General features: G+C 41.3%; 1 protein-coding gene across 4 annotated transcripts in view; it reads left to right on the top strand.

Moving 5' to 3' along the window:
- The window catches only part of LOC112235634 (neuroligin-2-like), a 223,715-nt gene that overhangs the window by 85,675 nt on the left and 123,688 nt on the right, over positions 1 to 14,352 (top strand). For all 4 annotated transcript variants that reach the window (XR_006084129.1, XM_042327182.1, XM_042327183.1 and 1 more), the window contains one exon: positions 9,327 to 9,380. Coding sequence is in view for 3 of the 4 variants with exons in the window: in XM_042327182.1 (XP_042183116.1) it covers positions 9,327 to 9,380 (54 nt within the window). In the remaining variant the exon portion in view is untranslated. The remainder of the gene's footprint in view (positions 1 to 9,326; positions 9,381 to 14,352) is intronic.

The raw sequence follows: 14,352 nt of genomic DNA, 5'->3' as shown, positions 1-14,352 counted from the left end.
GAGAGAGAGACAGAGGGAGTGAGAGCGAGACAGTGAAAGATAGAGGGAGTGAGAGTGTGTGTGTGTGTGTGTGTGTGTGTGTGTGTGTGTGTGTGTGTGTGTGTGTGTGTGTGTGTGTGTGTGTGTGTGTGTGTGTGTGTGTGTGTGTGTGTGTGTGTGTGTGTGTGTGTGTGTGTGTGTGTGTGTGTGTGTGTGTGCGTATGTGTGTTTGCATGTGTGTACGTGCGTGCATATCTGTGTGTGTGTGCGTGTGTTCATCTCTGTCTGTGTGTGTGTGTGTGTGTATGTATTGTATGCGTGTGTGTGGGGGGGGGGAAGTCACATGATTGTGACGTTGTCCTCTGTCTCGCCATTACGCCATTGTCGCATTCACCTGGATATTGTGTCGGCTTCCCTCTCTCTCTCTCTCTCTCTCTCTCATTCTCTCTTTATTCAACTCTCACATTCTCTCCTTCATGCCGTACCCCCTTTTCTTCCCCCATATCCCCACCATCTTGCTCTCCTTCCCTCCCCCCCACACAGCTCTCTTCCCAGCTCTTTCTACATGGTCACCCCCTTTCATTCGTGCTAACTTAAGGGGAAAACCACACCACCATCCAATCTCCAATCTTCAACATTCGATTTGGATGAGCAGTGAAGATAGAAATGGGATTTTTATAACAGACACTGTATTTAGATCTCATACCATCCCTGGATAGTTCTATATAGTTTAATACGGTTCCATTTAGATCTATCGTACTAAGATCTATACCAACTGCCCCAGTTTTTTTTAACCTTGAAAACAAGAAAGAAGATATATGTTGAGATAGTTATAGAAGAAAGTAGCTATACACAGCCTGCCTCCAAAATAGCACTCTATTCCCTACATAGTGCCATACATTTAACCACAGCCCTATGGGCCCTTGTCAAAAGCATTACACTAAATAGGCTACAGGGTACCATTTATGACACAGCCACAGTTTATTCTTGTGATGCTTAATAAGTTCCGCGAGGGACTCAAGGAGTCTTTGAATGTATCATTACTGATTCGACATCAGTTATCCATCTGTGTGGAGAGAAATTGAGAGGGAACAGATTGAGAGAATAGCAGTGTTCAATGCATCCATTGTCACTTGTTCTTGAATTCACCTTGGGAGAGAAGAAACTCATGTAGTCTGTGAGATGTTTTTGGTAGAAATGTCGGCATAGGTCTCCTCTAGTGATATTCTGATGATTTAATAATTGTATTGGTTTTCCTCAAGGCTGCCTATCTTTGACACACGCACACGCACACACACGCACACGCACACGCACACTGCATCATAGCCCACATATCTCTCTCATCGGTCTAATCTTTCACTGTTTTTCACACTCACTCCCCTTCTGTCTTTCGCTTCCATCTAGCTCTCTATCTCTCTTCTCTCTATCTCTCTCTTCTCTCTCACTCCCTCTTTCTCTCTCTCGCTCTCTCCCTCTTTCTCTCTCCCCCCTATCTCCCTCTCTCTCTTTTTCTCCTTTCTCTCCCCCCTCTCTCTCTCTCTCTTTCTCTTTGTCTGTCTCTCTCTCTTCGTGGCTCAAAGGGCCATCTCTTCAGAGCTTGCTGTAGCTGAGGTGACTAGTGGCTGTGAATGCAAATTAGCCTAACCCCTTATTTCCCCCCCACACACAGCGGCGGCCCTGCCAGAGTCCACTGCTCACAGTGCCTCCCAGAGTGCTGAATGGAGGGGCAGAAACAGAGAGAATAGTTTTATTTTTAAAGACGGGATAGATAGAGAGAAGGCTGTTATCTAAAGGTATACCTCCATCAGCGTATCACCGTCGTAGACAAACTGTTGACATGTAGCCGACAGAACAACACATATGAGAACACAAGTCAATACTATGGCTCCAAGCCCCTGACCCTCAGGTAATGAACAAACAGACCTACTGTACCCTGTGCTGTTCAGGGAACACAATGAATGACTAGAGGATGTCAATCGATGGCCTGCTGAACTAGCTACACACTAAACACACACACACGCACACACACACACACACACACACACACACAACACACACACACACACACACACACACACACACACAATAAACACACACACACGCACACACATACACACAAACACACACACACACACACTGGGAGGATTGTATTTAATTTTAATTAATTTATTTATTTTGCTCCTTTGCACCCCATTATTTTTATTTCTACTTTGCACATTCTTCCATTGCAAAACTACCATTCCAGTGTTTTACTTGCTATATTGTATTTACTTTGCCACCATGGCCTTTTTTGCCTTTACCTCCCTTCTCACCTCATTTGCTCACATTGTATATAGACTTGTTTATACTGTATTATTGACTGTATGTTTGTTTTACTCCATGTGTAACTCTGTGTCGTTGTATCTGTCGAACTGCTTTGCTTTATCTTGGCCAGGTCGCAATTGTAAATGAGAACTTGTTCTCAACTTGCCTACCTGGTTAAATAAAGGTAAAATAAATAAATAAATAAAAAATAAAAGTATCTGTCTACAACAATCTTCCAGGCCTTTGAGCTAGAATTGACCCCCCCCCCCTTTTTTTTTGTTTCCAATCTCTTCACTGCCCCAGTGTGCTGGGTGGGTATTAAAAACCATTTTTCATATAGAGACAGTGTCCCAGTGCAGCCCTCTAGGGTAGAATACACGGTTATGAGGCAGGGACCAGGGAGGAGTGATGGAATGAGGGACGGAGAGAGCAGGGAAGAGAGAGGGGGGGGGTGAAACAAAGGAGAGGAAAAGAAAGTTAGAGAGACAACCTGGCAGTTCTATCTCTTTCTACATTTCCTTCCCACGTTCCCTTGATATTACCTTGAATTTGATTTTTTTAAAAGGGGGGGAAAAATAACTATGTCCTTCAAGCGTTGCCAAAAGACTAAATGTCACAAAACACACACAACCCGCTCCAAAAGGCGGGCTCTGAACGCAGCTCGAATCTATCTGATTTAGAAGACACGTTCTGTTTGATTGTAATAGGATTTAGGGCATCGCTACCCAGAGACGGAGGATAAATATTGTCCCTCAAAATGGGGTAGATTACCCGGTAAACCCCCAGATTAGTCCCTCTGCTGGGGAGGAACACAGGGATCACACTAAGACACCGGCAGAGCCAAACATGACAGACACATGACAGAGACATGGCAGACACACAAGACGAAGGCACGAATGCACAGACACACGTAGACACGTGGCAGCTACAGACACATATGCATGCATGGCAGTTGCACATACACACTCGCCGAGAGCGAGAGAGGCACATACATTGTGGCTGTGGCTTGGTTGCATGGGGAGAAAATGGCTTTAACCTTCATGCCTTCTCAGTCGTCACCGTTCTGTAAATGTCACTATCTGGCTACCTGCCGCTTTCTCTCTCTCTCTCTTCCTTTCTCTTTCTCTCTCGCTCTCTCCCTTTCTCTCTCTCTTTCTTTCTCTTTCTCTCTTTCAAAATTAAAATTATACGTACTCTTTCTCTCTCTCTTCCTTTCCCTTCCTCTCTCTCAAAATTGAAATGATACTTTCTCTCTCTCAACATTGAAATTATACTCTCTCTCTCTTTCTCTCTCGCTCAACATTGAAATTGTACTCTCTCTCTCTCTCTCAACATTGAAATTATACTCTCTCTCTTTCTCAACATTGAAATTGTACTCTCTCTCTCTCAACATTGAAATTATACTCTCTCTTTCTCAACATTGAAATTATACTCTCTCTCTTTCTCAACATTTAAATTATACTCTCTTTCTCTCTCTCTCAACATTTAAATTATACTCTCTCTCTTTCTCAACATTTAAATTATACTCTCTCTCTTTCTCAACATTGAAATTGTACTCTCTCTCTCTCAACATTGAAATTATACTCTCTCTTTCTCAACATTGAAATTATACTCTCTCTCTTTCTCAACATTGAAATTATACTCTCTCTCTTTCTCAACATTTAAATTATACTCTCTCTCTTTCTCTCTCTCAACATTTAAATTATACTCTCTCTCTTTCTCAACATTGAAATTGTACTCTCTCTCTCTCAACATTGAAATTGTACTCTCTCTTTCTCAACATTGAAATTATACTCTCTCTCTTTCTCAACATTTAAATTATACTCTCTCTCTTTCTCAACATTGAAATTATACTCTCTCTCTTTCTCAACATTTAAATTATACTCTCTCTCTTTCTCTCTCTCTCAACATTGAAATTATACTCTCTCTCTTTCTCTCTCTCAACATTGAAATGATACTCTCTCTCTCCCTCTATCTCTCTCCCTCTCTTTCTGCCTCTCATTCTCTCTTCCTCTCTCTCTCTCTCTTCCTCTCTCTCTCTTCTACACTGTTTCTACCCCCCTTTTCACCTCCCATTCTCATACCATTATGAATATAAGTATGTTTCACACTGGCTATCTTAGTTTCAAATACTCCTTATTAGCTTCCTTTTTTTCTCACCTTTTATCTCCACACAGTCTATTTCTGAACTTCTCTCTTTTCCACTCTTCTCCACTCCTCTCTTTCAAATGAGCTCTTTCTACACCCATCTCTGTTTCTACTTCTCTCTATTCAAACGGCAATCTGTCCTGGTGTCTCACCTTGCTTCCTACCTCATTCACGCCATCACTCTATCTCCCCTTCTCTCGTTCCCACTCTATTCAGAGACACATCTGTGTTAGTGTCCCTTGTTCCCTGATCTCTCTCTCGCTCGCTTTCTTCTCTCTCTTCAGCAAGACTAGATCTATAATTCTCAGACACTGTTGAAGCATTGAGACAAATGGGGGGGCTTTAATCTCAGGCTGGAACACTGGACAACAAATAGAGATGCCAGATCTACCCATGTTATTCAGTAACCTCAACAGTCTTTCTAAATGGTCTTTCTCAAATAATGAGTGTATTTCAGGCCAGATTGAATGCCTTCTGTCCCTACAACTGAACCAGGCAGACTAAACCAATGAATCATACTTGGTGATTTTTCCACACGTAGTGCATCTAAATATACTATTAATAAATAGCATCGGAGATAGCGTCATGGTACACACACAGAGTGGCCATCTGCTGACAAGGCGTGCGCCACAGAATGGGTGTGCGGCCGACACACTCTTTCATATGGGGGAGAAGGGGTGAGGAAGGGGGAGCCTGGGAGAGAGAAGCATCATGTGTGAGTCATCATAAACAAAACACTGACCCGCTGTCACGTTACTCATACTACTGAGAGACGAGACACACACACACACACACTCCCTCCCCTGTACTCCTCTCAGCCCAACGTCCATCATTCATCTTTTTAGTTCACTTACAACCTGTCAGTGACGCTCCCATCCACTCGTACATCAACTTTACACTCACACTGCTGTCTGCTGAATTACATTGTCAACACCTAGACTATACTTACTCTTAGTCTGTGGGGCTAGCCTGCACATATTAATAGATGTACGTGCACACACCATGTGCACACTGTCAGTACACAAATTCACTCTGACACACACACATACACAGACACACACACACACACACACACATACAGGTTGGTGCGGACACACAAAACATAGACAGATTCATACACACACACACACAGAAAGAGACTCTCTTACACACACACACACACACACATACACTGTGGGTGGTGTGGCTGATGTGAGTGTCCGTACTGTAGCTGTAGCTATAGCTGGGGGCGGGGAGACTGCGGTGCTGTGTGTGTGTGTGTGTGTGTGTGTGTGTGTGTGTGTGTGTGTGTGTGTGTGTGTGTGTGTGTGTTTTGCGCGCACGTGTGTGTGCACGTGTGCGTGTGTGTGTGTGTGGTTAGAGGTGGAAGTAGAGCTTAGTTAAAATATGATGTAACCTGGTTCACAGTCAGTGAGATGCTCTGCACCAGCCCTGGGTACAACTACGATTCAAAATCATTTCAAAATACTTTAGCTGTGTTTGATTGAGCTTGCCTGGCTCTATGGAACCAATAGAATGTTCAGAACACGGCAAACCCCACCCGTATGGCACTCCAGGCAGGCCAGAGCAATCACTTAAAGGTCCCGAAAATAGCCTTTTGAGTGACTAAAGTGTTGCCCATAATATTTTGGGGGGATAGAAATGTACCTTTCTCTCATGACTAACTACCAGGAACTTTGAAAAGACAGGTTGAGTGGGCGGGGACTTTATATTCATGAGCTCAGCTTGATCGACAGCTCTTTGAAACACCTACGTCTGCAAACCTTGATGCAGTGAGCAGTGTTGCAGCAAATTTGGTGATCCACAAAGCAACTCAACATTGAAATTGCGTCAATGACGTGAATTTTTTTGGTAAACATCTCCCATTTGACATGCCTCTTGTGTCAACGGAAATGTTGACTTGACAACTGCTTCAGAGTTTTGAACAACCCTTTCCCCCTTTTGTACCATGCTGGCTGAAGACCTAGCTAGTCAGTATTTTGTACCATGCTGGCTGAAGACCTAGCTAGTCAGTAACTAGCGAACATCTTAAGTATCTGTGCTGACACCCTACAGTCAAATTGCTGCACCAGTAGATTAGCTATCTAGCTATATAAACCACTCCTACCTCCGCAAACACGCCTTCTCCGATGTTGGTTACAAGGCGGGGCTTATTTAAATTAGGTAAGAGAATATCATGTTACCATTGGTGTATTAAATTGAGAGTTAGGGTGATGTCACCCTATCCCCTTAATAATCCCGCCCCTTAATAATCCAAGTGTTTGACAAGTGGGAGGGGACCAGTAACTTTATGATCAAACTTTATCAATGTAGAAGCAATAGTCATTTTCTATACTTCGGTCATCATACATTGATCTGGTTTCATCCAAATATCATTCAATTTCGCGAAAAACATGATTTTGACTGATCATGGCCTTCAAAGTATTTGAAAGATTTCACATAGTATTTGAACCCAGGTTTGTTCTGCCCTGAGACAACCTGCAAAACAGAGAGAGATGAAGAGGAAAGTAAAGGTGAAAAGAAGGTATATTTGGAGAAAGAGAAGGGTGAAAAAGAGGGGGAGGTCATAGAGGAGGAGGGGCTGTAATGGAACAGAGGACTGTGGTCGTTTTTCTTCATTAACTACACAGTCAATTGTACAATTGTCAATTACTGTATCATGATGGATGTCAAAAGTGTTTCCAATAACATTCTAACACTCGACCCTACAAACAAACCCTGTTATTGTTTCATTTTATACTTGTTCATAGCACTTCACAAAATTACTTCTGGCAAAGCTTTTCTTCTACTTTCTCTGCCCTAAAATGCTGCGGTAAACACTGAGGATGCCTCTTAACTTCTCCGAGTGACTGTAAGATGCCTAAATACAGGGGACTGTATGAGTGAGCCATTCATTGACTGGGGCTTTTCCATCTGTTGTGCATACAGTTTTCTCTCTTTTTACAGTTTATAAATAGGCCTCTTGTTATGCTGAATGACGTGCATACAGGATATATCAGACAGGTTGACATGCTGGATTTAATTTGCACAGCTGCATCCAACCATCGTCATGAAGGGTTGCAAATTCTGCAGGTTTTACCAAATGTTTTACATTCGTAAACAGTTTTACCATCATTTCAATTGATTATTTTTTTCCCCAGGTGATTATTTCAATCTGAGGATAACCTTCTCTCAACCCTGTTAACCATACCATCACACACTCTTATGGATGTCTATATACAGACTTATCAATACGCTATAACCACTCTGTGGCCTCCAATACCTTTACCATATTCAACCCCATGTGAAGCCGTAACCCATGCACACAGTACAGGCATCCGTTATAATCCTATTTGTTTTCCTTGAACGAGTTGTATTTGCCAAGCATTTACCTCTAGCTAACCGTAATCCTATCCTTAGATCAGTTTCCGGGCTACAATAAGTTAACAACATTTATTTGGATATTTTTGAGCTGTCACTGCAGTTAAACATAACTTCATTGGATTACAAATCACAGAGACAGACAGACTTCCTGGTTGTCAGCATATCAGAGGTAGCTGTAATCCCAACAACAGATGGTGCTTCCTGTTAACCCAGGCCTCTTTTCTGATTGGCCCCTTCCCTGATTGCTGTTTTGCATATCACAACATTAGTTCCTCAGCAGCAAACTTTCACCGATTTGGGAGAGAAGAAGAGAGGAGGGGAGGAGGAGAGAAGCATCTCTTTCTGTTCTCTCTCCTTCTTCTCCCTCTATCTCTCTCCCTCTCTACCTCTCCCCCTCTCCTCCATTTGCCAAGAATAGCTGGTGGGCAGATGCGGATCGAATTACATGCACATTTTACCCACCACACAGCACACACTCCGTTAACTAGCATCAAGCTACATGTCGTTTCTAATTGACACACAGCCTGTTGTGCGCTATACATGTAATTACATATTCACTAGGGGGATAACTTTGAGGGTTACATCTAAGCCACACACACACACACACACACACACACACACACACACACACACACACACACACTGCATACCTTTGTCCCTTATCCGGTTTTGGAACGCATGTTTAACATGATTTCTCATCATTACAGGTTCCTTTCATTGTGTCTCTCTCGCTAGAGATGGCTGACGAATAAAGATATCATTTGGTTGTGTGTTTTAACCCCCAAAAAACGTTTAATCTAGTGTGCTCATATTATTTATGTTGCAGTACCAATCATTGTGGGAACTGTAGTGACAGAGGGAAAAGGAAGGGGGGGGTATCAGGGTTTGTGTGAAGAAAATGTCACGCTATTCATGAATCACAACAGGGGGTTAATCGTGTTATTGTAGGTTACGGGTGAGGGCGTCTTGACGAGGCCCACCTCTCCTCTTTGGTACCTCTCTATGCCCGATGGTCCTTTTTTGGGGGTTCTGAAGGGGGAAAGGGGGGGGGGTAAGGGGTGTTGAGTTTCTAACCACAGGACGTCACTCTCTATTTCCCCTTCCATAGATTTTTACTATGGTCCCCTGAAGCCAGAAATACAACTTGAACACAAGTAACAAAACATGGGTTCAGAAAGGGCAGCACAACCAATAAACAACTAGTTAACGACCACGGACAACTCATTTATCCGTTTCTCCCGGGTGAGACGGAGTGCTGGATCTTCAGACATAGGGGCTCCTTCTTTTCTCTTGACAAAAGCGTTTTGTTGTCTTTTCTTATAATGTGTCTGTGATGCTGCGCTTTTGTTTTGTTTTTTTTGGTCCTCTTTTCAAAAAGAGAAAAGAAAAAAACATGACGACCTCTTGCTGATTTGTCTTTTTTGCTCTTCTTTTCTTTTTTGATTTTTTTCTTTGCGTTTTTTTTTGCCAGTAATCTTTTTTGAATTTTCTCTTTTCTCTTTTTCCCTCCCTTTTTTTCTTGCACCCTATAGGTCCGCTCACAAAAAAACACGATGAGTCTACAATGAACAGACCGAGAGATGAAGGTATTTTTGCGTTGCATGTTTTTCCTTTTTTCTTGTTTTTAAAGTATTTTTGGGGATATGTAGTTAGAGCCATTGATTAGCTATGAGATATAAGATATACATTTACATATATACATACAATGTGTTGGTGTTGCTGTCTGTGTTGACTTAGTATCTTCACATTCATTTAGAATACAAAAGAACACACATTCTATTCAGTCAGTCTGTGAGAAAAAGCATTAGCTTAATAACAGTTTGATGACAGGCCTTGGCCAATATAATAGTTATGAAATCAACATTGTGTCATCTCTACAGTTGATTTATTATAGACAAAAACATATTTCAGACATATTGACTGACTGACTGACTAGGCAGGGAGACAACAACTTTCTGCCATCATCATTACAGCCGAATAGTTCTTGAAACATGGCTAATGGTTGGACCATTGTGCATGGGCCTAGCTTCACAGGTCAAGGTGAGAATAGCGTTATTAGGTGAGTCAAATAGAGAAAGAGAGGGAGAAATGGAAGAAAGACTGTATTCTCCTGTTTATCAGAATGAAGATCTCTTCCTGGTGACTTTTCTCAATAGAAAGAGACACAACAACACTGTTCGCTACAACACGTAACACACAGTTCAGATGATACCGTCTTGCCTTTTGGAGTCGTTTCCTGGGCGTAAAAAAAATGGCTGCTGTCAATATGATGGATCATCTTCTTCTTACAGCTCATTTTGAGTACGAAAGGGAATCTTTTTCTCCTGGGTTGTTCTTTTGATATTTCTTGGGTCTTTTTTTAAGTGAAAGTTGTGGAAAGTTGGGGGAAATGGAGTTTCTCTTTGCTCAGACATATTGTCACAGCCCCAACGTTGACCTGGCTACTAGATGCCTGTTTATGGGCCAACTTCTGATGCTTCGTTACCTTCGGGAAAGGAACGTTTTACTATAGCACACCTTTCTTTAGAAAATACAGATACTTAGGCCTCAAAACATCCAAATGTCAAATACTAATCCATACCTGTGTATTAGACCTTCTCCCATGTCACCTTCCTAGTACACAGAAACAAACTAATAAATAACTCACTCCCGGAGGTCATTCAAGGAGCATTGAACTTCTGTTTACAAAGTTGCAGATAGAAATGTAATATGTAGAGCTGAAATGATACCTTTATTTGCCAGATATTAATGTCAGACTGAAGGCAGAATCATCATACATCGAAAGAGATTGTTGTTCGATGTCGGGACTTCCTGAATAAGGCCCTGGGTGCATCCCATCTTCTTTCTGCTTAAGTGTATACTCGTTCACTAGTTCCCACAAACCTTAAAGCATTGGATTGGTGAAGGCATTAGCTAGTGGGAGTTTACACCATATTTCTTCATACCAGTCATTCCTTTCAAATCAGTAAAGGGAAGTGAACAAGTGCACACTTTGGGACAGAGGAGAGATAATTGGGACATAGCCCAAGTATGAGTACTACTGTAACATCTTCTTCCTGTTAATATCCCTCTGACTTCCTGTTACGACTAAGTGTCCCGTCAGTGCTATATCACCTAAGTGGACCCTTGGGGCCAATCCCAAATAGTCCCCTATGCACTTGTAGAGATCTGAGAGAATTTGATTGGTATAAGCAATATGTTGTAACTTCCACCTAACCTATCAGAGGGCAAGGTGGAGCTACTACCAGTTTGATTACACCTGTCAGTCCCTCTCGTATCTCCACAAGTGCATAAGGAGCAGGGTTTAGGGGACGATTTAGGATGGGGACCTAGTGCTTCAATGGCCCAGTTCAGTTTCTCTGTACAAAGCAGCCTTTTTATTGAAGAATTTCAATGCTTAGCAGGAGAAACCATTTCTAGTTTGAATGGGTGAACCGAAAGCATACGCTAGTCATTCAAGAAATCGTATTCAATGATGCTTTTTTTCCTGGGTTCAAGTGTTTGGACAGAGGTTATTTAAGCAATCATGCCCGAGGAGGTGTGGCATATGGCCAATATACCACGGCTAAGGGCTGTACTTAGGCATGACACAACGCAAGGAACCACTTTACAGAAATAAAAATGCATTATTATTCCCAGACCATTATTGCAGAGAATCAGACAAAACATGTTACCCTCTGCCTATTGGCTACTTATTCAAGCCGGTCTCAAAATACAACAGAGCCCCTTTAAGACCGAAAAAAAGGGCTTCACCTGACTTGCTTTTCAAACATGGCTAGAAATGCACATGTTTCATGCTCCTGTCGGAAGCGACCACTCCTCCGTTGCTGACTACAAGTTCTCTTTAACTGGGCTAATAACTCACTAACGAGCAAAGAATATGAACAAATGTACATGCAGCTCTTGCTTTGATCTCAAAACTCATGCTGTAAACACAGTCCATGTGAATGGCACAGATCCATATATGGCAATGGTCTATTTGCATATAGGGATACGGCAGCTCTGATTGGTTTTTGTGCACCGGTCTGTGTAGAGTCGGTCCTGTCAACGCAATAGAATCCTACTCCAATGCACTCTGCCGACAAGAACATCTCTTGCATAGTTTGTTTGTTTCGGTACATTGTATTGTTAGTGGCTAATATTGCGTTGATTCGATCACAAGTTGCACAGCAGAGGGAAACGTTGATGGGGTTGAGTAAAAGGGGAAAACTAGACATTTCAATCTTGTGCTCCTCTGGGCAGGCCGATATTTCTTCCACGTGGTTCCCGGGGAGCTTATGAGGGAACGTTGTCGATAAGTATTCAACCCTTTTGTTATGGCCTAAATATGTTCAGGTGCAAAAAAATGTGCTTAACAAGTCACATAATAAGTTGCATGGACTCATTCTGTGTGCAGTAATAGAGTTTAACATGATTTTTGAATGACTACCTCATCTCTGTACCCCACACATACAATTATATGTAAGGTCCCTCAGTCAAGCATTGAATTTAAAACACAAAGACCAGGTAGGTTTAAACCACAAAGACCAGGTAGGTTTTACAATTCCTTGCAAAGAAGGGCACCTATTGGTAGATGGGTAAAAATAAAAAAGCCGAAATTGAAAATCCCTTTGAGCATTGTGGAGTTATAAATTACACTTTGGATGGTGTATCAATACACGCAGTCACTACAAAGATACAGGTGTCCTTTCTAAGTTGCCGGAGAGGAAGGACACTGCTCAGGGATTTCACCATGTGGCCAATGTGGACGTAAACAGTTACAGAGTTTAATGGCTGTGATAGGAGAAAACTGAGAATGGATCAACAACATTGTAGTTACTCCACAATACTAATCTAAATGACAGAGTGAAAAGAAGGAAGCCTGTACAGAATAAAAAATATTCCAAAACATGCATCCTGTTTGCAACAAGGCACTAAAGTAAAACTGTAAAAAATGTTCCAATGTTCCAAATGAACTGTATGTCCTGAATACAAAGTGTTATGTTTGGGGCAAATCCAACACATCACTGAGTACCACTCTTCATATTTTCAAGCTTGGTGGTGGCTGCTTCATGTTATGGGTATGCTTGTCATCGGCAAGGCCTAGGGAGTTTTTTTCTTAGATAAAAAGAAACGGAATAATGCTAAGCACAGGAAAAATCCTAGAGGAAAACCTGGTTGTCTGCTTTCCAACAGACACTGGGAGACAAATTCACCTTTCAGCAGGACAATTACCTAAAACACAAGGCCAAATATACACTGTAGTTGCTTACCAAGACGACATGGAATGTTCCTGAGTGGCCCAGTTACAGTTTTGACTTAAATCGGCTTGAAAATCAATGGCAAGCCTTGAAAATGGCTGTCCAGCCATGATCAACCACAACCTTGACAAAGCTTGAAGAATTTTAAAAAGAATACGGTGAAAATATTATACAATCCAAGCTCTTCAAGACTCTGCCAAATATGATTTTAACATGTATTGACTCAGGGGGTTGAATACTTATGTAATCAAGATACGTTAGTGTTTAATTATTATTATTTATTTCTTCTTTACAAATGTTATTTTTTTCTTCCACTTTGACATTAGAAAATGTTGTGTAAATCTTTGACCCAAAAAAATAAAGTTTATCCCACCTTGTAACACAACACAATGTTAAAAGGTCAAGGGGTCGGAAAACGTGTGTGTGTGTGTGTGTGTGTGTGTGTGTGTGTGTGTGTGTGTGTGTGTGTGCGCATGCGACGCGCATCATTCCGTCCTCCTCTCTCACACCACTTTGTCAGCTTTGATCAGAAAGGACTGAGGCCCACCTGAGCCCCTAACTTAAACACAACACACACACACACACACAGACAACGTCACACACACACACTCACTGGAATATACTCAAACCCTCTCAGTGTGTTATGAAATACCTGTCTATTAGTTGATCCAAGGACAAAACTTAGAAAAACCTACTTGAAGTTTTACCAAGAAATGCTTCAATATTTTACCAAGAAACCATCCAAATTTGATCAGACATTTTGAAAAATGTTTAGAATCAGTGGATTCTATAGTGGATTTCTCAGTAAAACAGAAAGGAAATTATTGACACCTTTGATAAAGATAGAGAACAGCAATAATGCCTGTATATAATAAATCACTCAAATACTGAGCTATATTGTATGCACATTTTTAGTTGAATTGATATTTTATACTAATACAATTGCTCAAAGAACGGGATTCTGTTTATCAAGGAACATTTTCTTTCCTCAAAATGTAAGGGTCAAAATGATTGACACTCCTAAAGATTCTTATAAATAAAATAGTCAAAGGTTTAGTACTTGGTCCCATATTACTAGCACTCAATGATTACATCAAGCTTGTACGTTTACAAACTTATTGGATGCATTTGCAGTTCATTTTGGTTGTGTTTCAGATTATTTGTGCCCAATAGAAAGGATGGTACATAATGTATTGTGTCATTTTTATTGTAAATAAGAATAGAATATGTTTCTAAACACTTCTACATTCATGTGGATGCTACATATTATATTCTTATTTACAATAAAAGTGACTCCAAAATGACACAATACATTATT

Source organism: Oncorhynchus tshawytscha, linkage group LG09, assembly GCF_018296145.1.
Source record: "Oncorhynchus tshawytscha isolate Ot180627B linkage group LG09, Otsh_v2.0, whole genome shotgun sequence".
Classification (NCBI taxonomy): domain Eukaryota; kingdom Metazoa; phylum Chordata; class Actinopteri; order Salmoniformes; family Salmonidae; genus Oncorhynchus; species Oncorhynchus tshawytscha.
Note: the sequence above shows the minus strand (reverse complement) of the source record. Positions and strands in the feature narration are given on the sequence as shown.